Source organism: Balaenoptera ricei, chromosome 13 (genome assembly GCF_028023285.1).
Source record: "Balaenoptera ricei isolate mBalRic1 chromosome 13, mBalRic1.hap2, whole genome shotgun sequence".
Lineage (NCBI taxonomy): Eukaryota > Metazoa > Chordata > Mammalia > Artiodactyla > Balaenopteridae > Balaenoptera > Balaenoptera ricei.
In genome coordinates this window covers 91,877,011-91,904,670 of record NC_082651.1, presented here as the reverse complement: position 1 = coordinate 91,904,670, position 27,660 = coordinate 91,877,011, and the positions used below count along the sequence as shown (strand labels likewise).

At 36.7% G+C, this 27,660-nt stretch overlaps 1 protein-coding gene across 5 annotated transcripts in view; it reads right to left on the bottom strand.

Moving 5' to 3' along the window:
• The window catches only part of NBAS (NBAS subunit of NRZ tethering complex), a 341,753-nt gene that overhangs the window by 152,579 nt on the left and 161,514 nt on the right, over nt 1-27,660 (bottom strand). For all 5 annotated transcript variants that reach the window (XM_059942180.1, XM_059942182.1, XM_059942181.1 and 2 more), the window contains 8 exons: nt 26,045-26,167; nt 21,370-21,472; nt 17,620-17,849; nt 14,831-14,943; nt 12,257-12,370; nt 7,380-7,493; nt 5,107-5,264; nt 4,253-4,342 (listed from right to left, as the gene is read on the bottom strand). In XM_059942180.1, coding sequence (XP_059798163.1) covers nt 4,253-4,342; nt 5,107-5,264; nt 7,380-7,493; nt 12,257-12,370; nt 14,831-14,943; nt 17,620-17,849; nt 21,370-21,472; nt 26,045-26,167 — 1,045 coding nt within the window. The remainder of the gene's footprint in view (nt 1-4,252; nt 4,343-5,106; nt 5,265-7,379; nt 7,494-12,256; nt 12,371-14,830; nt 14,944-17,619; nt 17,850-21,369; nt 21,473-26,044; nt 26,168-27,660) is intronic.

Genomic DNA, 27,660 nt, shown 5'->3' with positions numbered 1-27,660 from the left:
TAATAAGAAACTAGAAATCTCTGATTTGGTAGTTATTCACAAATTATGCATTTGGTTCTATTTAAAAACAAATATCTTGTTCACCGGGACAACAGCCAATATCTTCGAACTTGTATGCTCCACTTGTACTAATGCAAATGCAACAGAACAGCACTTAACATCTTTTCTTTGCTTGGATACATAAGTAAAAATCATTATTTTCACAACTGAGTAATAAAAGTCTTGGGCATTAAGCAGATTACATATACAGTCAGCTCTCATTTATGAGTTATAATTTAATGTGGTTATTACATCTACTGTTAATGCGTAACACACGGCATCTTATGGCTAAGCACTGCATTTTAATCTAATAATAGTAGCTATAATATTCTGAAATGTGCTTCATGAATCAAAGCCATCATGTGTTCACTGAGGGCTTGGATTAGCACTTCATGAGATCTAGATCTATTACAGCTTGTTGGAAGAGGAAAAAGGAAGACCGGAAAGCTTTTAAGGCGCTAAAAAAAAAAAGACAAAAACAGACAATCATTTGGGAAGAATTCCTTTTCCTCGCTCAATGGCTCCTGTGGAGGACTGCTGGCGGCCTCCTACGTTTACTGAAGGAATTTTAATGGAGCAGTAAGTGCCCACTTCTGGTGACACAGCAGGCTCTACTCCAAAGAGGCTACCAAGGGGCCGGGCTGACACTTTCTAATTCATCAGAGAAGCAGAAAATAGGAAACCCGAAAGTCACAAAAGGCTTTTCATGGATTCTATAAAGAAGGATGGGGATTCAGAATAAGCTTATGGAGCTGAACTCAGCAAAAACGTGGTGCAATTCTCTACTAAACAGAGAAATGATACTCCCCTTACAGTGGCCGAAATACAACAGGACCTCAATGGCAACCAGAGCACACACGTATGAGTTAAACTGGAAATTCCCTATATTTTTAGGCTAAAATCTACTAATTCATTTTTACCACACACTAATCTTTTTGCAGTGGGAGTTTCCAAATTAGCTTTATTAAACATTTACTAGGAAGTCACTCTGTGACAAGCACTCCATGGAGAGAGTACAAAGGTAAATGACATACTTCCCATTGCCACACATACCAAACCGTACCACGCAAACCAAACCGTACCACACACGTGCTGATACAATGATGTGAGATGCTTGGGGGATATGAAAGAGGGAACAATGGGGACTCAGGAAAGCTTGATAAAGAAAACGACAGCTTAGATGGGATCAAGAGGGCAGGAAGATGACAAGAGCACAAGACAAGAAGGGCAGGACAGGCAAAGAGAACCCTAAATAACACCAAAGCTGTGAGAGAGCCTACTCCGAGAATGGGGTAACTTCAGTGTGACTGGAACACAGCACGTGTTTGGAAGGCATGAAAAGAGAGGAGGCTGTAGAGACAGTGGGTGATACGGCTGAACAAGTGGGGAAGGATCAGAGGTTCAAAAGGTACAAAAATGGGGATAAAGATCTCATGAAAAGCAGGTCTTCCATTGGACCTTGAAAAATGGTAAAATTTGCCAACTCCCCAATATAAGAACTGTTTTGAATCCCATGGAGAAAACACCATAGAATTTAATGTGCTTTCATATCCAGTAAGAGAAAACCGAACAGAAACTAATCAATACAACAAGTCAAAACACGCCAAAGGACAAAATGCACCTACACCACTCCAGGCCCCTGGAAAATGCTATGACTTCAGTTCAAAGAGAGTGTAACAACAGTAACAAAAAAAAGTCCACTATCTGCAGTGTTGACTGCAGAACACAACCCCCCTCTGAATAGCTCACCTTCTAGAACGGTGATCTCCAGTCTGGTACCCAGGAGCCTTGTGTGGCTAGTAAAATTAACTTAAATAAAATCAAAAAAATTTTAAATTTGATTCCTTAGTTGCACTACCTTTATTCCATGTACTCAATAGCTACATGTGACTAGTGGCTACCACACTGGACGGTGGAGATACAGAATATTTCCCTCACTGTAGAAAATTCTATTGGTCAGTGCTGTCCCGGAGTCACCCCTACAGGAGGACTAGGAGAAAAATCCTTAAGGGCCAAAAATCACATTACAAACTTCTTTGAGATCCTGAGATCACTTAGCACTGAACTGGGGATGCACATGTGTATTCAATAAATGTTTGTCAAACTGAATTTTCGTATAAAAGAATGAATTATGGAAATGAAGTAATTGTACATATTCCACTGTAGGCAAAGCTAACTATTCCCTAACTCTATTAATAGATTCCACAATTGAAGCTTTGTACCAGAGTTCTAAAAGTAACTACACAGTATACAACTACAGGTGAGTTCGGCAAGATGGATACAGCCAATTTATAAAGAAGATGTGGTGTGTTCACACACACACACACACACACACACACACACACAATGGATACTACTCAGTCATAAAAAGGAATGGAATTCTGCCATTTGCAACAACATGGGTGGACTTGGAGGGCATTATGCTAAATGAAATAAGTCAGAGGAGGACAAATACTGCATGATATCACTTATATGTGGAATCTAAAAAATACAACAAACTAATAAATATAACAAAAAGGAAACAGACTCACAGGTATAGAGAAAAAACTAGTGGTTATGAGTGAGGAGAGAGCAGGGGGAGGGGAATATAAAGGTAATGGATTAAGAGGTACTAACTATTAGGTATAAAATAAATAAGCTACAAAGATATATTATATAGCACTGGGAGTATAGCCAATATTTAATAATAACTATAAATAGAGTATAACCTTTAAAAATTGTCAATCACTATTTTTTGCCTTATATTACATAATATTATACATCAACTATATCTCAAAAAAAATTAAAAATTAAGTCAATGTATGGAAATATAAGGCAAACAAACAAACAAAAAACACATAAAAACAAAAAAAAAGATTAGGTGTAGCTCACTTATCACAACAGATGTCTTCCAAAATAGTTACTAGAAAAATGAATGACATTTTACACTTTGAAAGTGAAGCTTACCATTTAAAGGAATCCTGTGGAAACCAATCTATAAAGAGGATTATCATCTCTAAATTTATCTAGTTAGAATATCAGAAATAGCTACTGTCTTTGACCTAAAAAAGTGCCAATTCTATGTTGCTACAAATAGTCATAAAAAGTTAAATTCCATGGAGCAAAGGCTGACCAACAAGAGGGAGGTTTCAGTGAGTACATGCTTCCTCCTTCCTCTCCCAGGATGAACTCTCCTGAGACTCATACATACTTAATGGGTCCAGACAAATTTTATTCATAAGAATTTCAATGAGGAAAGGGAAAAGGGATTAAAATTCAATAGAAAATGGACAAGAGAACTGAATAGGAACTTCACTAAAGAGGACCTCTCCTGAGATAAGTCCATCTCATTAGTAATCAGGAAAATGCAAATCAAAATCACAAAAAGCTGTCACTAAACACTTAAGAGAATTGGTAAAATTTAGAAAACCACCCATGCCAAGGTGCTGGATTGGAGCAAATGGCAATCCCAGACACTGCTGTTGAGAGTGCAACGGGTAAAACCCCTTTAGAAAATTATTTGGGATTATCGACTGAGGTTGAACGTACACATTTATCTAATAATGCAGACTTCCAGGGCTAGGTAGGTCCACGCCAGAGAGAAAGGTCTGCACGTGTGCACTAGAAACACATACAGAATGATGACGCAGCATTATTTTTAGGAACCAAAACTGAAAACAAACCAATGTCAGTCAACATTAGAAACGATAAACTGGAATATATGCATATAGCAATAAATTTCTATACAGCAGTAACAATGAGTCAACTACAACACATATAATAGCATGGACGGATCTCACAAACATAATATTGAGTGTAACTATTTCCATAAAGTACAAAAACGGGGAAAATTAAACTATCATACTGGGAGGGGTGTGATAGGTTTTAAAGTTGTTTTAACACAAGAACAAAACGCACATGGATCTAGTTATTGGGATGAGTCAGGATCTCTGGAAGGAGAGAGAAGAGTTAGAAGGGCTTGAGGGGACCTGTGGAAGGCCTGTCATGAGCTATTTCTTCATCTATGTGATGGTTTCATGGATGTTTTCTTTATGATACTTTATGATACTTGGACATCTTTGTTTTGTGTATTTTTCTATATGTTCTATTTCACACACAAAAAAAGTTTAAAAGAACAGTCTTCACACACACACACACACACACACAGAGTAAGGCGACTGTTTCGTTCCTCTCACAACCACCTTTCAAACTCCTCCCTCTCACCCTGACTCACCTCTTGTAGCACTTTACTCATCAATGGTGACACACTGATACTCTCTCCTCCTTCTGGATGGATTTGGAAATTCACTCTTTGATAAAGAATCTGAAAAAAGAACAATTGTTTTAAAATTTGCCTCATTTTACAATGTAGCCTTGAAATTTAAAAAGTACTCTTTTGAGGAAAAAAAAAACCAACACTATTTCCTAATGACTGCTTTGTGGTAACAGGCTTACTATGGGACTTCATGAACACCTTCACAAGGATGCAACCACAGTTTCAGGATCAGAATCAAGTGTGAAAAACCTGATATACAATGTAATAAATGACCATGAGACGAAAATGTGATTTCCAGAATCTCTTCATGTATTTAACAGCATTTAACAGTACTGTATTTCCAAACCAGAGCACCATCCCCCCTGACACAGATTTAGCCTGTGAATTTTAGGAAATTCAGCTTCTCTCTAACCAAAGCCCATATCCTGCCATTTCCAGAGGACTTCTAAGCGGATGGTGCCATCACTGGTTTTAATTCATATGGTTTCAAATATATTGTACAGGACCACTTCTTATATATTTTATTCTTGACAGCACGACCTTTCCCCATTATATTCAATAATTTATTTCCTAATATACTTTCTTTTTTTCTCATACCTGTACCCTTTCTTCTTTACTGTAATAAAGCCAACAACACTAATTTATATCCTAACATCTTCGAATCCCTTTTCATATAAGTGACAGACTATTTTCTTCCATAAATTAAAATTTTCATAGTGCTGAAAAAAAAAGAGCACAAATCCCAAATCCACGGACTCAACAAAATATACTTCATACAGTTCAGGAGCACTTACTTTATTGGGAACACTTACTTCTGTCTTCAGAGAGCTGCTGGCAGCCAAAAGAAGTTCAATGCTGCTAGGAGGGCAATGTGTCAAAGCAAAAGCTATGAGCTCTTGACGAGTGGCCAAGTCCTGGTAACCTTCTGATTGTCCTAACTGGCTACAAACATCCCAACTTTTAGAATAACCTGGAAAAAGGGCAAGAAAAAACAAACTGATTTTCACTAGAAGAAAAAATCCTTAATCTAACATGAGAAACGGCTTTCTGCTTAGGTCTTATGTTACCAAAGCAAAGTCAGTTATTAGTGATGCATATTATTATATAAGCAGAAGCACATACGGATCTGAAACTAGAAAAGAAAGATTAGGTGAGTTTATTGGCTAGAAAGTTCAGTGTTGCTCCAGACAAATTCTTCTAATAAACTATGTTAAATTTTAGATTACCTGACAATGCTACAAATAATCTACTGAGCTTTGATGTTGAGTAAAAGACTGGGTATCTGAATTCAGAAAGACTTGAGGGTATGGCCCAAGCACCTGTGTGAGCCTGAGAAAGTTCCAAGTATCATACACACATCCTTCAGCACTAAAAGACAATAATAATAATAATTCCTCCTTCATTGGGTTGTTAGAAGAACTGAACAATCTTTATTTAAAAACAACCTGTATTTAAAAGCTGTATTTATACACTGCAAAGCCTAGATAAAGAGAAATGATTATAGAGAGCTACACAGAATCATTCACTTTATAGAGATCCAAGGACAGTGCCAAAAATACAGTCAGCCCCTGAAACCAGCAGAGTTTTATCCTATGTAAGCTTATACTGTGAATTCTTAAAATGCACTTTTATTCTTATTTGAAGGCATTCCAGTTAGAAAGTAGGCCTTTTTTCTAAATATACAGAGTCAAAATTAATCCAGGTACCATCCTTATAGGAATAAAATTATTACAAAGCTCTCCAAGTAAGCGGTAATAAATTAAGACAACAATGATTATCCAGAATGCCATAATTATTCTGAACTTAATGTTGCAAAATCACTAGGTTAATATTACAGAACACAGTTCTTTCATGAAACCAGTTTTCTAATGCTGCAGTTATAAAGCGTTAAGCTTTTTCCCAGAGTTTTCAACATTTTCATAGATGTATTGCCAGATTCTCTCCTTGACAAAACTTGATTCAGGCTTCTCTGAGCCCTCTTCTCAAGGAGGCCTATACCTTGGCCCAGTCCTTGTTGAACCTGTTTAACCCAGTTTTATCAAGAATCCTGCCAAGTCAGTTCAGAGAGAATCTCTCACCCTTGGTATCTGACCACCCTGGCCTGCCATCAGCAAGAATCCTGTTAAGTCGGTTTAGTACCAATCCCCCTACTCTCGATGTCTCATCGCTATCACTTTTCACCCATTGTTGACCGCCTCGACCTGCTCCTCAGTGGTAAATTCCCAGCTGCCTTTTCTGTATTTGGAGTTGAACCTGTTCTCTCCCCGCCTTGCAAAATTCATGAATAAAGTCTTCCTTACCATTTGTAACAAGTGTCAGAATATTTTTTTCCTTTGACAGTATACATACAGAAAGTATACATATCATCAGTGCACAGCCCCAGGAGTTACCATGAAGTGAAGCACTACATTCATAACCACTCACTAGGAATGCACAGACAATGGGGTAAACAGATGTGCTTGAGTTTTCACATAGTCAGACACAGCTACAAAAAGCAGATCATTTAGCACAGAGCCTGTAATAAGACAACATCACTTCCTACCCCTCTGGGGAATGTATTCTTTAATAGAGAAATTATTCCACAATAAAACCTGCTTATCCTCCAGAGACTTGAGTTATAATTTCAATATGGAAAATTTTAGGGTTGCAAACTACTTCCCAATTACTCAACATTAATTTGAAAAGCATTATGCTATCTCTTAAAAAAATTAAAGAATAGAAATACTGACAATTTAGTCACAAATTATAGATACTTCAAATTTTTTAAATTTTCTTTTATATGACAAATACATAAAAAGGCATTAAAATATTTTTAAATTGTCATTAAAATTATGAGCCTGTTTTTAATATGGAATGGAAAGCAACCATATCTCAGATAAAATATAACCCTTGAGCCCATTAAAGTATTTATATTAATATACAAGCACATGGAATACATGCTTATCAGTACTCACAAAACATTTCTCAAGGCTTATGAACACAATGTGGTTGGCTTACCGATTAGGCCAACTGATTTCAAAACAGACCTCTTCCATTATTCACCATGTAAAGAGGACATGAGCAAAGTGTTTAGTATCTACTTCACCTGTGGCCATCAGCTCCTGACAATGCACATTGGCAGCTTTGTAGTCATGGAAACGAAGTGCTTGCTCTACTAGAAGGATTAGAACCTGTCCACGTCTTTCTTCTGGGTCTTCACCTGTAAACACATGCAAATGACTTACTGATTTGGGCAGTATCAATTGATAGAGGAGCTCCTTAACACTATCTTTCTAATTAATTCCAAAATAAAAAACAGAGATTAGACTGATTTTTATAAGATTATAGGAGAAAAGGTCATGGCCAATTAGAACTTCCAATCTATTTATTAATCATGGAATTCTCTCTCAGTCTCCTAAGTGATCAATGATTAATATCAGCCTCAGACTGAAAGTAAATTGGTACAACCACTATGGAGAACAGTATGGAGGCTCCTTAAAAAACTAAAAATAGAACTACCATATGATCCAGCAATCCCACTCCTGGGCATATATCCAGAGAAAACCATAATCTGAAAGGATACATGCACCCCCATTGTTCACTGCAGCACTATTTACAATAGCCAGGACATGGAAGCAACTTAAATGTCCATCAAAAGAGGAATGGATAAAGAAGATGTGGTACACATATACAATGGAATATTACTCAGCCATAATAAAGAATGAAATAATGCCATTTGCAGCAACATGGATGGACCTAGAGATTATCATACTTAGTGAAGTCAGACACAGAAAAACAAATATCATATGATATCACTCATATGTGGAATCTAATTTTTAAAAAAAGGAAACAAAAGAACTCATTTACAAAACAGAAACAGACTTACAGATATCGAAAACAAACTTATGGTTACCAAAGGGGAAACATGGTACAGGAGGGATAAATCAGAAGCCTGGGATAAACACAAACACACTGACTACTATATATAAGATAGATAACCAACAAGGACCTACTGTATAGCACAAGGAACTCTACTCAATATTCTGTGACAACCTATATGAGAAAAGAATCTGAAAAAGAATGAATATATGTACATGTATAACTCAATCACTTTGCTGCACACGCGAAACTACCACAACACTGTAAATCAACTATACCCTAATAATACATGTATATGTATGTATGTATGTATGTATTCACCCCCAGACCAGCCATTCCAATCTAAGTGGGTAGAGGAAAAGTTTTCCTCCCAATAGGGAATTTAAATATTTTTCCTATTTATTTAAAAATTTTACCCTTTGACTGTTCTAATTATAATTAATAAGTGACAAATAAAAGGGGAAAAAACTTAAGCACAAAGTAAAATGGACTTAAATTTTATAGTTTCATTGTGATAAAGTTAATTTGTATATCAGGCAATCTGAGCAGGTGGTTAAAAGGAAAAACATAAGCAAAAGTAGGCTTGAAAAGACTGATGTCTAGAAAAATCCTACAAACAAAACAAAATTCACAGGGAGAACAGCCAGAAGTATAGCCAGACTAGACTAGAAATCTATTAAAGAAAATGATCCAGATGTTTAGTCTGAAGAAAATACTAATGGTGGCCTGACAAAGCCTTGAGTATATGAAATATAATTTAAACTTTGTCCACAAATTCTTTGATACTCCCTTCTAAAGATGGAGCTTAATGCTTCTCCCCTTGAGTGGGGGCTGACTAGTGATTTACTTCTAACAAACAGAACATGCTGTAAACGACAGTGTGTGACTTACAAGATTGGTCATAAAAAGCATTATGGAATCCGCCCTGCTCTCTCACAGATCAACTGCTCTAGGAGAAACCCAGGAATTGCCATGTTAAAAGGACACTCAGGAAGCCCTATGGAGAGCTCCACGGGGCAAGGAGTTGAGGCCTCTCACCACCAGCCAGGGAGCAACGGAGGCCTTTTCCAACAGCTATGGAAGCCAGCTCAGGAGCAGATCACCCAGGCCCAGTCAACTTAACTATGTCCCTTGAACTTGGGAGGGCCTGTGTGACTGCTTCTGTGAATGAGACACAATGGAAATGAAGCTACCCAAATTCCAAAGCTAAATTACAGAAAAATGACATGAAGTTTTGCTGGTTTCTGCTGGGATGCTGACTCTGGGATCCCTCAGCCACGTAGGAAATCTGGGTAGTCTGAGAACACCATAAGGAAAGTCAATAAGGAGAAACCACACAGAGAAGAGAAAGCCCTAGCTACTCCATTCCCCGGTTTTTTAAAAAATCTTCTCAGCCCAGATGCCAGACATGGGAATAAAGCAGGCTTTGAGATGAGCCCATCCCTAGCTGCTATATCTGACTGCAATTTCATAAAAGACCCTGAACTGCCCAGTCAACCACCAGAACTGGGAGAGATAAAAAGACGTGACTGTTGTTATTTTAAGCTACTAAGTTTGGGGGTGGTTTGTAAAGTAGCAATAAATAACTATAACATTCTATAAGCTTCAGATACATGTCACCTGCCTGTGATCCCTTCCTTAATACCACTCCACCCCCAGCAAAATATTAGAATTGCCTTTCTTCAAGTTCTATAACATTTGTTTACAGAAGCCATGTGCTACCATCACACCCCAGGATGCAGCATAATTCACTGCTTCCGCAGACCTCTAAGATTCTAAATCCCCCGAGGGCAGCAGGTGTGTAACAGAACCCTGTATCCAAAGTACCTGACAAAGTGATATTACTTTAGCTCTCTGAGGTCTCTATTTCCCCATCTGTAAAATGTGGCTAATAAGAGGCTGTTGTGCACAGCAAAGAGCTAGTACGTTAAAAGGGCACAGAAGGGAACTGGCACACAGCAGTCACGGGTACGTATTAGCTATTATGTGTACTCAGGGGGCTCACAATAAAAACACTATGTTGAATGAAATGTAGATACTAGTCTTATTTTTTAATGATACTGCACTGAAGTTATAATACAGATTCCACATTAAAGTTTGTGAAATAGAGGTGGCCAAGTTGAGATGGTTCCAAATACGAGAACTAAAATAGCTGCAATGAAGAAAAGCGGTCTGAACACCATGTGGTCCACATAAATGTGCTCTGCAGGACTGAAGAAGAATGTTCATACCATTATAAATGCAGGTTTGCCAAGATCACAGATCTTCCTGTTTCTATGTCAACGCCACAAAGACAAAAACGGAAATTAATCCTAGTGGGCAGGTACATGGAAAATGCAGACAGCATCCCTGACTGCTTCATTCGTTTCTATGAACTGGATCCTTATGAAATTCTTCCCTGATGATCAGAGCGCTTCAAAGTTTACAAAGTGCTTCTATATGCATTAACTCGTGTGGGTCTCTTATAATCTGGCAGGTGAAGCAAGGGGGGTGTCATTCCTATTTTCCAGGTGCAGAAACTGAAGCTTGAGTCATTTAGCAAATGAACGGGACAGTCAGGAGTGGACCAGTCTTCTGACTCCACACCCAATTTCTCCGCAGCCATCTGAGACGCCTCACGATGGATGCCTGGCCCCAGTCACAGTGTCAGCACCCTTCCCAGGCTGCTGCAAGTCCAAAGGTGAAGATGCTAGTGTTACGCTTTTGGATAGGCTAGAGAAGGACAACTGACACAATAAAATTTACTAAAACTATAGGCCTTAAGAAGAGGAGTTCTACACATAAAAATTTTAAAACATTAATAAGTGCGTCCACTAAATATACTAAATATATATTTTTTAAAGCTCAAAATAAACAAAAATCCCCTTTACTTTTTTTTAAGCTAAAAATGGAATTTATCTCAATTTAAGTAAAAGAATTCTGGGGTTAGAAGTCTCTTTAGGCAGGATTAGACCCAGAGGCATGTAGGATATCATTGGGGTATTTTCTTTCTCTCTCTCAAATGGATTTATTTTCAGAAAACTGATCAGATAAATGACTGCCAGCATCCCCAAGGTTGTATCCTTATGACTTTCATTTGGAAAGGAAGAAAGAGCCTCTGTCTTCCTGTGTTTATGTATCAAGCATCAGGAAAGATTTTGATTGGTTCTGTTTGAGTCACATGGTCATCCCTGAACTGGCTGGTGGATAGAATATTGTGGCCAACAACTGTGGCAAAGCATCTTGATTGGCAAGTCTCCCGGGATCACATGGGCCGGGAGATGGATGGTGTCCCAAAGGAAGACCACTTAGCAAACAGACAGACATGTGTAGTACAGATAACTAGTGTTTCAAGTCAGCAGGGGGTTCGTGTTTATTCTTTTAGTTGAAACGGGAAGGTAACTGTCACAAAATTGTGCTGGATCCATTTGAAAAATTTAAGCTGCACATTTAAAATCTGTTTGAGAAGATGAGGACCCACTTGACGATGTCCATCAGGTGGGATACATATTGGATAAGTCAAAAATACAAAAGAAAAGTATTTAAAGATTGGTAAGCAGAATAGTGCAAAACATGAAGTGCAGAGTCAGAAAGACTTTTCTTGAAAGCCATGGTCTGCTATTTAACCCTGCTGAGCAAGATACTTAACTTCTCTGATCTTCAATTTCCCTCGTAAAATAGGAAGAATATATCATCAACACCATTTAACAGAAAATGAAATAACACATGTGAAAACCTGACCAAATAGTAAAGGCACACATTTTTCTACGAAATAATTCAGGATCAAAAATATCACACCAAATGTCAACATTGAAGCTGAACTGGTACGGCTGGCTGGTCCTCCTTTTCAGTTTTCTGGTTATGAATGGTAACCCTGACTTCTGTTTCTGACCTCGAAACCACTTCGTGGCACCCCAAATAAGCCTGCCCTCATTTGAAGAACAGAAGGTCCAAGCAGCCCAATACAGGTACACAGTTTTATAACACGCCAACCTTTCTAGGAAAGACAAATCCTTGCCCGAAAGCAGCTGCTCGGACACCTAGAAGCACATATTCCAACGTTTGCCTAGGTGATGTCGAGAATAACACAGACCCGTACTCTGCAGTTTAGCATTCAAAACTTACCTGCTACCCTCAGCAGCTCAGCCAGGCCCAGCAGTTTGGTAGATTGCTTGTAGCACATCGGAGACTGGCAAATACACTCCTTGATGAGGCCGATCCGATCAGAGCACAGTCGCACTACAAAGAAAGACATACTGTAGACTTGTGACCAGGGACATAACACTTTGTTATGGCAACCAAACAAAATGAAAACTGTGTTAACCCCCAGATCAATAAGAATTAAGTAAAAGACACATTTTTTAAAAAACAGTAAAGTTACTGTTGCTTCTGAATAAATAATGTAGAGCATGGATCTTTTCTTTATCACCAAACTTCTGAAACACAGCAAATGAACTGGCATTCTGAAGCTAAGAAAAAGTGTCACCTTTTCAAGTGCCAGGTCAGGACTTAGGGAAAATTTTAAAGAAGGCGGTATCTGTCTTTGAAAACTTCACATACTTCCTGGTACACCAGTCTCGCCACCTTACCTCAACCCCCTAAAATCCAGTCCGTGTTCCAAATATCCATCTTCTACCTCCACCACATCATACCAGTTAGGAGGGCAGGAGTCCTCAAAGCGCTCACTGATCCAATTTATTAACCTTTCTCTAAAAACAGTCCCAATCCTCTCACTTAAGCTAGATGTTAGGAAAATAAAACATGTCTGATCACACTAATTCACACTATGAGGTAATTAAGCACACTTAAAGGGGGGGAAAAAAAAAACTTGAGTTAAAGAGTATTGTATATATGCTAGGCGAAATGGTATCTATTCAGGATAGAGGTGTTAACTTTTAAGAAACATGGCACTACCTGGGAAGCTGGGACCCAGTAAATACAACAATAACAATCATCATGATAGTAGTTGACATGAAATGAATATGACCTATGCCCTAGGCACTGTTGTAGGTGCTTTATGTGTGTTAATCCTACAAGGCAGAACCTAACAAGACAGGTACTATTATCCACAGGGGAAGAAACTGAGGTGCAGAAAGATTAAGTACTTTGGCTAAGGTCACTGAAAGTGATGGGACCTGAATTCAATCCAGCTCCTTAAATATTTTTCACACCTTCATTCTTTTATCCATTCCTAAATCCATGGCTATATAACATACATCCTATCTTCCCCCAAAACTTCTTCTAGGTAGGTGGGAGGGGGCCCAGGGATTGTGGATATAAAGGAGAAAGGTAGTAGTTTTTCTTTGGAATAGGCTTTTTGGGGGGGGGGGGGGAGTAAGTTTTTATTATGATTAAATTTCATACTCACAGAAAGCTTGCAAGAATGGTACAAAGAACTCCTCTACAGTTTTTTCCAAGATCAACCAATTGTTAATCATTTGCTCCATTCACACTTGCAATCATGCATGCCCTTCCACCCTCCCCCCAAACACATGCATATATACACATAAACATATGTATCTACACACATCTATTTTTCCTGAACCATCTGCAAATATCATGTCTCTTTACCCATAAATACTTTAGTGTGTATTGGGCTATTTCAAGATAGCTATTCATGCAAGTGCTAGTACAGTAATCCTGGGGTGGCCTTTACTCTAAAATATAAGGTAGATGTAAACTTCAGTTACTTCACAATCAGGATGGCTCATATCTAATCTGAGTATAGCTTCCGCAGACTGTATTGTTTTCATGTCACAAATACCCACCTCACTAACTTTCAGGTTGGCCATGTGACTTCTATGGCAATGAAATGTGAGTGGAAGTGACATATGCCACTTCTAAGCAAATGCTTAAGAGTCATCATCATGGGATTCCTGATCTTTTGCCTCTGCTGCTACAATGCCAGGTTTAAACTTATCATATCACAATGAGATTTTTGAGTTGTTTTTTTTTTTTTACTATAGGACAGTCTAACAAAAACTAACTGATACAATATACTTCAAACTTTTTCATAACTTTTCTCAATCAAAAAATTGGGTTTTTTACCTCAACATCTGCTGTTTTATGTGTTTTTCTCCTAGTATATATATTTTTAAGAAAATGTGTATCACTACTTCAACATTTCAGATTCAGTAACTATGAGAAAGGTACTTTCTACATATTTCTAACCTGATTTTCAAAACAACACTTACAGATATTATCATCATTCTATGTACCTAAAAGCCCGGGTTTTCACAGATGCTTCAATGGCCTTGTTTGATGAATTCTTATATTCTTCTTAGAGAAACTCTAGGTTTATAACTCTAATCAGCTGATTTCCTTACTGTTACCACTCTTTCTAGCTCAATAAAATTAAGGGGGAAAACTGAAACTACACATGGCAGTGGATCATCATTTTCTCTAAACTTCCTTTTACTGGAACGCTCAAGTTTGGTTTTTTGCTTGTTGCCCTAAGCATGGTATATTACTAAGATTTCAAGTACATTAAATACTCATCCATATTCCCCAATTTCTATTTTTGTTTTTATCCAATAGCCTCACTGCTGTACTGTTATTGAAAAATAGGACAGAGGGCAGAATCTATTGCTAATGGACTAAATGACCAAACGTACTCTTTAGTTAAAAACGTAAAAAGGAACACTAGTGAACTAATGCAAAATAAGTTAATAATAGTGCAACACTAAATAGAAAACTCACCTTGCAAAGGCAGAATCTTTACCCCAAATTCTTCGAGACACCCCAGGGCTTGGATAAGATCTAGCTCCTCTTGAATGGCAGCGGGTCTATCTGTTATAAGCTGTAAGCAGCACCTAGGAGAAATTCATTTTTAAGAAGGAAAAGTAACATATGTTCAGCTAAGTTGCCTTTCTATGATCAACAACATAGAGATCCAACACATTTATCAAAAACCAACTTCCTTCCAGGTATTCTGCTAGAGGCTTTCTGATATCTTATTTAATCCTCACAGCAAGCCTGTGAGACAGGCAAATATCACCATCTGCTTTTTAAGGAAGCCAGAATTGAAGCTCAGAGGTGAAGCAATTTGCGCAGGGTTATGCTGATAGTACGTAAGGTATCACAGTATAAAGCAAGATACGTTAGCTCTGGGTTTAGTGCTCTGTTTACTGTTGACTCAAAAGATAATGATCATGTAAAAAGGATTAAAAAAAACAGAAGGAATACAGTTAATTTCCAGTTATTCTTTTAAGGAAAACAGAAATGTCTTGATTCGGTCACAATTTTGTCTCTCAAAGGAAAAGGAATAACCTAAGAAACTGCACAAGAGACATTTTTCTGATCAGAAACAATCAGTTGGTGATGTAGTACTGAGATAAATATAGATGAAAGTGATTTGATAATCTACGAATTTGTGATACCTATGGAGTATTTTAAGCAAATTTTTTTAAATTCAGAGAAAGTATACTTAATAAATACTGTAGTTAACAATAAACCTATTTTCTGAAAGGTGCATGGAGAGGAACAGTGGGGCATGAGACTAGAAAGACAGGTAGAGATCAGGCCATGAAGAGCTAACAATGCTAAAATCATGGACCATCACATGAAAATATCTAGGCCCCAGGATCTACCTACATGACCAAGCGACAGATATAGGCCTAGCTTGCTCTTGCAAAATTTGGGGATTTAAATCAGATGAACACTAACACATACTTACTACTGGTTCAAGGATAAACAGTATACAACCTATTTGTGGCATCTACCAAAATTCTAACTGCACTTTGAACCCAGGAATCCCAGTTCTAGGAATTTATACTAGAGATAGGCTCTCACATGCCCAGACATAATTATAGATGTTCACTACCACAGTCTTTTTAAAATAAAATACACTAAATCAGGAACTAATTAAATAAATTGTATAAAAGTCAAACAATGGAATAGTCTACAACCATCAAAAAGGAATGAAACAAACCTATATGTATTCACATGGAAAAACCACAATATAGATTGTAAGTGAATAAAACAAGACACAGAAAGATAGGTACAAGCAGTATACACTTATTTGTGATTTAAGAAAGAAGGGGGTAACTTTTAATAAGGTATTCCAGAAGGATACACAGGAAACTGATTAAAAATATAACTGAGGGATAAAGTTAGAGGAACTCGAATGAGGAGAAAGACATCTTCCATATGTATCCTTTGTGTATTTTTAAATATCTTATCTTGTGGATGTACTGCTTCCTCAATTAAAAAAAAAAACTAGTAAATAAATAGTAATTTAATCAATAAAAATGGATGAGCTATTTTCTATTTCAATAAAACTGTAAACAATTAAATACATCTGGGCTCACAGGTCTCAATCAGTCTGGTGCCACATTATACACATATGACATCTTTTTTAAATTAAGGTGTGTCCTTGTAGGAGAAAAGGGGATGGATGAAAGGCAAATACTGCAAGTACTGTGTAGTTTCAAAAATGATCTCTAGAAGCATCTGTCAAAAAGATTTAGGTCAAACACAACTCCCAGTTGTTCTATCTTATATTTTCATCATCTGAAATAGAAATACTATCCCTTGGGAGAGAAGGAAAAAATTTACTAACTATTTTAAACAACTTTGTCAAGTTCAGTAACATGGCTTGAGAAAACATGATTCTTTCTGTGATAAGATATCACTGGGGGAAAAAAGTTACCTTTAAGTTTTGCTAGAGTTGAAACAACTACCAGTTATTTGAGGGGAAAAGTAACTCTAAACAACTACCACAATCTTTACATCAAAATAAATTCCAAATGGGCCTAAAATTTCCATGCAAAAATAAAACCACCAAAGTAGTAAAAAAACAATATGAAAAACTATTTTAATGGTCTTGGGAATTAAAGGTCTTTCAAAGGATGACACAAAAGACAGAAAAAAGAATAACAACCGAATTTTTTAAAAATTCACAGTAGCCATTTGAAAGATAAATTGTATATTATAAAAACTTGGCAACACAGTTTAACCATTAAGAGAGGCAAAGGGCACGTGTCCCATATGCAAAAAAAGCTCCTAAGAATCAATAGTAAAAAGAGGAACACAAACTTTCCTGTACAACAGGCTAAGAGAGGAACAGAATTCAGAGTCCAGAAATTTCCACCTGGAAGGGACTTTTGAGCTTTATCATCTAATCAGAGCAGAAGCCATGTAAAGCATATAGACACGACCTAATGTGTTGAAATTTTCCAGAACTTGAATTTGCTGGCTACCGCTTGAATCTCTTCCAATAGAAGAAAAGTATAACCTTATAGATAATCATCTAGAATGACTGTGGGAAAGTGTGCTAGAGAAAATGGGTCACAAGAAAGTTGATAAATACTTATGACGCAATTAAGTTTTCATTCTATATTCAAGCAATAAATAACGGTGTCCCATATAGTAGAGTCAATCTGTACTTGTGATAACGTATTTTGTGAGGTAGAGAATAAAACCAACAATAAAGTTTGTATATTCTGACTTCCCTCCTCCCTCTTACAGAGAATACAGAGTTCCTCTACCTGGCCAGATCCATGCAGCTGTCAGTGAGGCTGGTAGAAGAATTGAAGTACTCTCTGCTGGCAGCCAAAACCAAGTCAATACTTTTTTCATAACTGACCCTGTACTGGGTTTTTCCTTTACGGGTTACACTAGTTGGTGGATTTATTGAACAAGCACTGCAGTGCATCATCTGCCCAGCCAGGTGGATATTTTCAAGGCGACTGGAACACAGAAGGCTCTCTGTAAATATCTGGGAAAAAGAAGAAACTGGAATTAGAGCTTAAAGAGGGAGGACTCAGTTCTCGACACAATGGAGGCTCTGATATCCAAGTGAAATAAATTTTAAAAAATACATCCATCCTACAGGTAGAGGTTGCACAATATTTATGAATGTACTAAATGACAATGAAGCACACTTTAAAATGGTATTATGTTATGTGAATGTCACCTCAATAAAAAAATCCCTCTTTTAGGAAGAAGAAGAAATAATTTAACCGAACAAACCAGTGGTAAGCATAATATTTTAATGTGTTACAAGAAATATTTGAGTAAAATATCCAAAGTTCATACTTATTAAAAACAGGATCCATTAGACATACTGTCCCACACTCTGCTTAAAGTATTTATAACATTTCAATTTTTTAAAAGAAAATCTTTGAATATGATACACATAATTAATGACTGTTTAAAGCATCTGAAGTCAGTCTCATAAACTAAACACCGTGCTACAAATGTTCTACTTACACCTAGTCACTAGAATTACAATACACCACATAACATTTTTTTCTAATCTGCAATTTAAAAACTATTTAAATAAAACAAAAGCCACTGATGGAAGGCAGTTATGCAAATGTCATTGTATTTTACAAGGCAACTAATAGCATCAATTAACATAAAATTTATTCTATAATTGAGATTATCTACTCAATCCAAAAAAGTCCTATTAAAGAGCTCCCTTTAAACCCACACTAATAGAGTCAATATATAAATAGCACAAAAACTTCCCCAAGAATGTTCTTTCCTATCATGCCACTGTTGGATGAGGATAACACATAAAAAGAAGCGAGAGATAAAAAGCAGATTTCATGGAGAAGCAAGAGTTTCCTTATAATTAGGAAGGCTACCCAATTTTCATAGGACCCCCTTATTTTCACTTGTTTCTAGGCTTCTGGAGAAGACATTTTTAGACAGGCCTATCCTAAAATGACTGATAAGGATAAAATTACTAATACCTACAAGAGATCTGCTATAAAATCCATATTGCGACAGAAAGCGAATTATCAGTGAGTAACCCTAATCGCTTATATGACAGGTGAAAATGGCTTGCTCCATGTGAACAAAATGACTTAGATGTAACAATTTCTCTATTCCTTTGGTTTATTCAGGTAAGCCATAAAGAGTCAATGCCCAATACTGAAAAATAAAATTCATTCACTATAATACTTTAAAGGTTTTGCTGAAATGAACCACATAGATTTCTGCTCTACAGGCTGTATAGAAATCTTGCACCTTATCAAAATTATGCCAATGAGATTTAAAATTATTTTCCAATGACAGCAAAACCGAATACAGTGGCCACAGGCCAGTAAGACAATATAGCATAATTTAAACATCACTAAAATATTTTAAAATGTAAGTTTGCTAAATCTGTATTACCTTCTAGAATCGGTTCAGGACAGTTATAATATGCTTTCAAATGTTTTCTCAAAGGAGAAAGACTAACAGCGCGAAGTCATTAAAATATCAAAGCCTAATACAAAGGTGTTAAAATATAACTGAAACAATTTAATACGTCAAGTTGTTATGATAGACTCTACACAGGAGCGAGTTCAAGTGTAATATACTTCATGCTTATTTTTCAATCAGAATCAGAAAGTACCAGGAAATAACGCTACTCCCACTTAAAAACACTACTTCAAGCAGTGTTACTAATGACAGTAAGATTTTGGACCCTATGTGCGTATAGATTATTTTCTCCTGAAACTGAATTTCAAGTTGTGCTTTAGATACAAAGGTGAAGTTACTGGCAGCTGTACGTGGTCTGAGAGTGCAATCATCAATATAAACTTTACACTCATCAAGCACATAAAAACCTGAAGTTCAAATATAAAACCACTCATTTCTCAACAGTCTATATTAGCGCTCTTCTGTTAAAACTACCTTAAATTAAAATACCAACCGGGCTTCCCTGGTGGCGCAGTGGTTGAGAGTCTGCCTGCCAATGCAGGGCACACGGGTTCGAGCCCTGGTCTGGGAAGATCCCACATGCCACGGAGCAGCTAGGCCCGTGAGCCACAATTACTGAGCCTGCGCGTCTGGAGCCTGTGCTCCGCAACAAGAGAGGCCGCGATAGTGAGAGGCCCGCACACCGCGATGAAGAGTGGCCCCCGCTTGCCACAACTAGAGAAAGCCCTCGCACAGAGACGAAGACCCAACACAGCCAAAAATAAATAAATAAATAAACAAAGTAAACAATGCGTTAAAAAAAAAAAAACATTAAAAAAAAAAAAGACTAAAGTTTAAAAAAAAAAAAAATACCAACCAATTTCACAAAACAGAGACCTATTTTATAACTCTCATTTTATCAACGGGTTATGCTTCGTGATGTCAGAGCAGGGCAACACAGGAAATATTCCACACGATTCTGATCTGGCTTGTCTGACAGGCAAATTCAAACGGGAACCCTCTTTTAAACTGTGTCTCATTAAAGATGGGTTCGCTGGATCATTTTTCCATACAAAGCATGAGTAATTTGGTGGTAATACACATACCTTCCAAAATAAGGATTAAATTCTCCTAAATTACACTCCTAGTCAACTCACCATCCTTAAGTATCCTTTATGTTCCAGACACTATAATATGCCCTGGGGGAGCTGAGGATGAACATGATATGATAATGCCTACCTAGGAGCTAATGACCAAAGGGAAGAAACACACACAGAAACAAACAAGTCATCGCATTCGAAAGAAAGGCTGTAATAGAGACAGTTATATCAAAGGACAAAGGAAGGCATCCTAGAGGGCATGATTAGTGAGCTGAATGCTAAAAGTGATCAGCAATTTTCAAATTTAAAAAAGAGGAATATATTCCAGGCAAAGGGAATAATGTGTACAAAGTCACAGAAACAGGAAACAGCATGGTGAGTGGAGGAATTCATGACAGATTTGGCACCGCTGGAGCACAGGGCACATGGCGGGGAGTGTCAGAGGCAAGAATGGACCAGGGTGGCTGTAATTCGCCGTGGCTTTCTATGCCAGGCTAAGAAATACGGTTACTTTCTAACTGTAGACATGGAACAAGCAGCGCATTTTAAGAAGGGGAGTGTCATGAAAAGGTCTGTTTTAGAAGAATATTCTCTTCCGTGTAAATGAGGAAGAGATATGGAAGTAGGGAAACAAGTTTGGAGGATTACAACAATTTAGCAGAGATGAAGAGAGGACAGATTTGAAAGACTTTTCTCAGGCACATGAAGCAAATTTTAGTGACCACCAAGACTATGGAAGAGAGAGGAGCCACGTACGATTCGGAGTTTTCCAGCTGAGAATTAACCCACTAAATAAATGGTGTTGCAATGAACAAAGAAGATAAGTTATGTATGAAAGTGCTCAAACTCTAAAGCACCACTCAATTACCAGCTATTGAATATTATTCAATAATTCAATCCTATTACTTACAGTGAAACTTATGGTCATCATCTTGTATCCAATCAACAAAATGTAACAACCAAAATTACAAAATTAAAAGGAAATATTTACATATGTAGAGTTACCTCATAGCAAGCATCAGAGTCTAGACAGGTGTAAACATTCTGCTGCATAGTTAACATGTCTTGCAGCAACATCCTCCAATGCGACTCACTGACAGGAGGCTGCCTGAGGGTAAAAAAGAAAATAATTCATGAAATTGCTCTCTCCAATAGGTCAAAAGTAAAAAAAATTGGTACCACTATTCTACATGCCACACAGCTCCCAGATGATCAAGAGAAATAGATCTCATTTGAATTTCCAGGACAACAACTTTGACTAAAGATAGAGGGAAAAGTTGGGCAGCGACGCATCAATGCCAGAGATGTTGCCAGAGCGGCCGCTGCCGTAGGCTGCCTAGACACAAAACTGATAATGGCAAAGGTAAACAAGCTATGAGTTTCTAAGGTAAAATAAAGCACACGGTAAAGTAAGATAAAGCAGCTGTGATATAGCAGAAAAAGCACTTGGAGACAGGAGAATGAGTTTCAAATTCCATCTTCATCACTCTGCAGTCGCCAGCAGGGTATGTTCTTAACTTCAACCACACATGCAGGCCCAGAAGGCAACAGGGGCCACACCTGGCATGTCTGGAGGCGGGAAGCACAGCTGGCCAGCCGGGCAGCCCCAGTGGTTCCTCTCAGTGGGACTCCTTGCGGCAGTCCACAGAGCCTGGGATAGAGCACTGCGGCGGTTCTCTCCCATCCAGGCGACAGCCCAGGTGCCAGCCCAGGTACGACGAGCCCTATACGGTAGCTGCAGTTCCTATCTGGCTTAGGAAGAAGCTTCATTCCCCACAAAAGTCAGTACCTTTTTTTTTTTTTTTTAACATCTTTATTGGAGTATAACTGCTTTACAATGGTGTGTTAGTTTCTGCTGTATAACAAAGTGAATCAACTATACATATACATATGTCCCCATATCTCTTCCCTCTTGCGTCTCCCTCCTCCCACCCTCCCTACCCCACCCCTCTAGGTGGTCACAAAGCACCGAGCTGATACCTTTTGTAACAATTCCATAGGCATAGTTTTCAGGGTCCCCTCAAGGATAAGCCAGTGACCACACATGGGAAAACCAAAGCTTCAAGTCCCTACCAGATTTTCTAGTTCATTTACACAGTTCCTCTAGCAGCAATTTACCAATCAGAGATGAAGTAGTGAGGCCTACACCATCTAGTTGATCAAATACTATTTCATGTTAGTATCCAGACTTACAGAGTTAGAGAATCAGTGGTTCAGATTCTCCTGCAACAGGGGAAACGGTTTTGTTAACAATGTCACAGAGAGTCACATATTAGCTGCGTGACTATATTTAATATTCCTGAATTTCAGCTTTCTCACTGAAAGAGAATCTCAAAGCATGATAAGGAAGGGATGAGATTAATTTTGAAAAAACACAGACAATGAAACAAGATTTTTCCTGAGAATAAAAACAAGCTCAGTTACCTGTATGGATTTGAATAAATTTCTTAATTTCTTTGAGCTTCAGTTTCCTTTTTTGTATATTATGATAATTAACTTAAACTAGAATGTATGAAAAGACACTCCCCATATTTTTCTGGTACAAAGTAGTATTCAACAAGTGTGAATGAATGAATCTGGAAGTCACAAACACATCTGTTTGTTTTTCTGTAGTCACATACACAACCACTAATATTGTCTAGTAGGAGGGAGAATGTGCTGTAATTCTCTCTACCTCTCTCAAAAGTTCATCTTTGTTGAATATATGTGAGTTTGGAATCATCGTTTATGTTTATTTTCTAGTCTTGAAGTTCTACATAATCATGAATCTCATCGTTTGAAAAGGGTAGGTTTGGTTTTGTTTTCTGTTTGTCAAATACCAACTGGGTGTTCCTTTTCCACGCATCATTTTCTTTCTTATGCATTAAAAACAGGGCAAATAGACTGTGTTTAATAGTATTGCTATGGAAAAATTATGCATTTGGGATCTTTCCTGCAAAAATTCTAGTCTTCAGGAATTTTTTTCACCTAAACTTTTTCATAGCCATATGCTTCATTTGTTTATAGCATTTTCTATTTGCTACACAAAATGAACAATTATTTCTATCTGATATGTAATAAAGCTTAAGAGAATACATTTTTTTTTCCACCATACAAATACACAAAACAAACTGATATATTTGCAAGTCTTCAAGGATAATCCCTGAAGTGTTTCCATTAGTTAGACCTTGGTATGTGAACTCTTTGGGTGGGCTTCAAAGAATTAAAGGACTCTTTCAAATTTGGCTTGCAGGCAGAAAAGTAACAAAATGTTTGAAAAAGTGAGTGTCCATCTTGCACCAGCTTCATAAAATCAGACCTGGGCACTGTCTAGCTGAATTCAAGTTCTCGCAGCCCAGCTGTTCTTCTAGAAGCCAGCAACACTGGGACAGATGGTATTAGTGTTTTCTCACACATGGCTAGCCTTAAGTACAGGTTCTAATTAAAATAAATTATAAGACATTATTTCCAAAGGTCTTTTTAGAATACATGCAGTAAATAAGAACCAAGAGAAGAACCTGGAGGCACTATACAAGAGGTGTGCAAATTGACAGGGAAATACCTGAATACAAACATGATGTATTAGTTACAGCTTTGGAATGGAGGTGTATTTTCCAGCGAGAAATAGTATTGCACTCAAGATAGTAAAACCTGATTTGTGACAGTCAGTGAAATCTGCCACCATTTAGAACATGCATAAGAAAACTCGATAGGTGCTGAAGGCCAAGCCATAGTAGCATATATGAAATAATTAAGATTCATTTCAAGTTGACTACCTTGAAAAAAGAGGCCGTACTCTCTTACATATTCACAGTAAGTAGAATGCCATAAGTAGAAATTAACTGCAAAGACTTTAGAAGTATTTGAGGGATTCAGTGGAAAGACAGTAGGTAATCTAGCAGCAACAGTGAGGCTTTCTTACTGAAGAGTAGGTTCTTGACTAGAGCCAACATGATGGGAAATATTGACCCATCGTTTATAGCTGTAATGAAAGTTTAAGACTTAAATTGTCAAAACCTTCTAAATTATTCATTTAATAATAACTGAGAGAGGGCCAATGATATGTAAGGTTCCAAATTAGATGTTTGGTGACTGTAACACTTGCCTTAGATAAGCTTATGATTTTGAAGGGAACATAAGGCACATAAATCAATAACTATAGTAAACTGTTGAAAGAGACAGAGATAAAGAGAGAATTTTAAGACTTCCTATAAATCTACAATTATTTTAAGAATTACTATAAATCTATAATAATTAATACAGGATGGTTGTTAGAGGAATGATAGACAAACGGATCAATGGATCAAAATAAAGAACCCCAAAATAGGCCCCCATAATATGGAAAACTGATATTCAACAAAGATGCAAATGTAATTCAGTACAGAAAGGACAGTCTTTTCAACAAATGATGCTGGAATATTCAGATATTAAAAAAAAATAATCTATACCTTAACAATAAACAAAAATGAACTTTCAAAATGGGCCATGAAACTGATTGTAAAATGGGAAACTAAAAATTTTACTAAAAATGGCAGGAGGAAATCTTTGTGCCAAAAGTTTCTTAACATGACATCAAAAGCACAAAGAAAAAATTGATAAACTGGACCTCATCAAAATTTATAAAGTATGCCCTTCAAAAGACACAGGTATGAGAATGAAAAGATAAGGCATAGATAGGAGAAAATCTTTGCAAAGCATATATCTAATAAAGGACTTGTATCCTGAATATATAAGAAAACTCTCAAAATCAGTAAAGAATACAAAAACCCAATTTTTAAAATGATCTAAGAAGATACACTGATGTCAAATAACCACATAAAAAGATGCTCAACGTTATTACTCACTGGAGAAAGCAATTAAAACCAAAATTAGATACCATAACATACCTATTAAAATAACTAAACTTTAAAAGACTGACCATAGCAAGTACTGACAAGCACGTAGAACAACTGGAACGTTCCTAAAAGACTGATTAAAAAATAAAATGGTACAAATGCTTTGGAAGACAGTTTGGAAACTTTCAGTTTTCTGAAAAGTTAACCATCCACCTACCATACGATCCTGCCATTCCACTCTTCTGGATTTATCCAAAAGCAATGAAAGCGCATGTCCATACAAAGGCTTGTACATGAATATTCATAGCAGCTATATTTGTAAAAGCCAAGACTCAAAGTAAACCAAATGTCCATCAACAAGTGAATAGATAAACAAAGTGCAATAAATCCATCAATGGAATACTAGTCAACAAACAAAATGGAATAAACTACTGATCCACGATACAACACGGATGAATCACAAAATAATCATGCTGAGTGAAAGAAGCCAAACAAACAAACAAACAAAGTGCATACTGTTATGACTCCATTTACATAAAATTCTAGGAAATGCAAAGTAGGATATAGAGACAGAAAATAGATCAGTGATAGCCTGGGGAGGGGATGGGGGTGTAATGAGGAGAATCAGAAGGAGGGAGGGGATTATAAATGAGCAAGAGAAAGCTTTCAGGGGTGATGGATACATTCATTATTTTGACGAGGTGATGGCTTTGTGGGTATATACATATATCAAAACTTATCATATTCTATACTTTAAATATGTGCAATTTATTGTTGGTCAATTATAACCCAATGTAATCAGAAAAAGAAAAAAAGTAGTACTTTTTCTTAATCACATACAATTATCAATTAATTTTATTACTCACTTACGACCGGTGTGCCTGGTCAATCTAACCATCAGCTTGTGTGCCTCTTCTGAGCTAGACTGAGTATTTTTAACATATGAAATTGGTTTCTCAAGTCCATGTTTCTCCAAAATCTCTGACACACTGTAAGTAAAAAGAAAAATGTTTAAATAAGTCTTGCTACCAAACAAAAAAGCTCTAAGAATCTTAAACACATAAGTAGCACTTAGGTGTTAAAAGTATTTTAAAAAAAAGTAGCATAAAGAATAACCAAATTTTATACATTACATTAATTCTCAGCAAAAAAAAAGCTAATAATTATATATCAAATCTTATTTCCCCTACTGACTTTTATTACAATATACTTGGGATAAGTTAACATTTTTTAAAAAGCCTAGCATATCCTTATCTCAAAATCCTTTTTTTACAATTTTCCTGTGCTCTAAAAGCATCAAGTCAGCAAAATAAGACAAATCTATAATTGCAATACCCAACTTTAACTCTTAACAACCTTAGTGAGTATTCTGTTATAGGTAAGGCTGCTAGAAAAGCAATAAGCAAAGAATTTTAGGGTTGGAAAACCACAGAAACCCCATAAGGCTCAATCTCCCTCAAGAATCCATTCTATACACAAACAAATAAGATTTCTGTTCTCATATGGATCTTCTTGAGATATCCTATTCCATAATAATGAGCATTGTATATACACCTTTTCTGTCTCACCAAATCTCACATTTATGAATTAACCACTACTGGGCTTAAAGAGAGGTCGGACAAAATTCAGTAACTCTTCATAAAGATAAGTTCCATGGGTCACGTCACTTGACATTATATACACTAAAACATTTATCAACTATTAATGGCCATGAGGTGGAACTGGAAAAAAGTTCTCCTTTAAAAAGGTTAGTAAATTAAGGTGAACAATGAAAGACCTGGGTATCATCCAGAAACCTAAAGGGTGTTACTGTTTCCTTGAGGTGCTGAGAGCATAATTTGACTATCAAGACAACCCATGGTTACACCCAGGAACGAATGGTGAAATAAATGATATGTATTATGAAATAATTTTTTTATGAAATGCATTATGTTTATTATACTGTATTTCCTTGAGAAAGCTCTTTTCAATTTCATTAGGGAAAAAAAGGAAACCATGCAGATTTGTAAGGAATGAATCTATACTGACTTAACCCATTAAGCTTTGTTCAAACTATGCTCAATTTTTCAGGGAGGCTGGGGAGAAGAGAGGGACATCGAATTAGTAGATTCCCAAATTCTTACACTTTACATATTACCACTATCAAGTGATGTTATTACCTATAATTTCTATAATTATATATTGGAAGAACAAAGTTTACTAGTCCTAAAATTTCATTTTTAATGCAAATATTTAAAAATTACACACAAGCACATTATATATACATATAAAAATGAACACTAGTAAACAATATTAAACTTCCTGAATAGCAAATTAGAAATTTTCAGTCTCCAAAAGAGACAGTTTAATGCTTCATTTTCACAGTAAAGAATATTGCTAGAGTCACTAATATAATATAACCCAGATAGTCAATCAAATGTAGTATAACCCAAAAAGGAAAGTTAGGGTTATAATAAACATTGTTTGCTGATGGATGTAATAA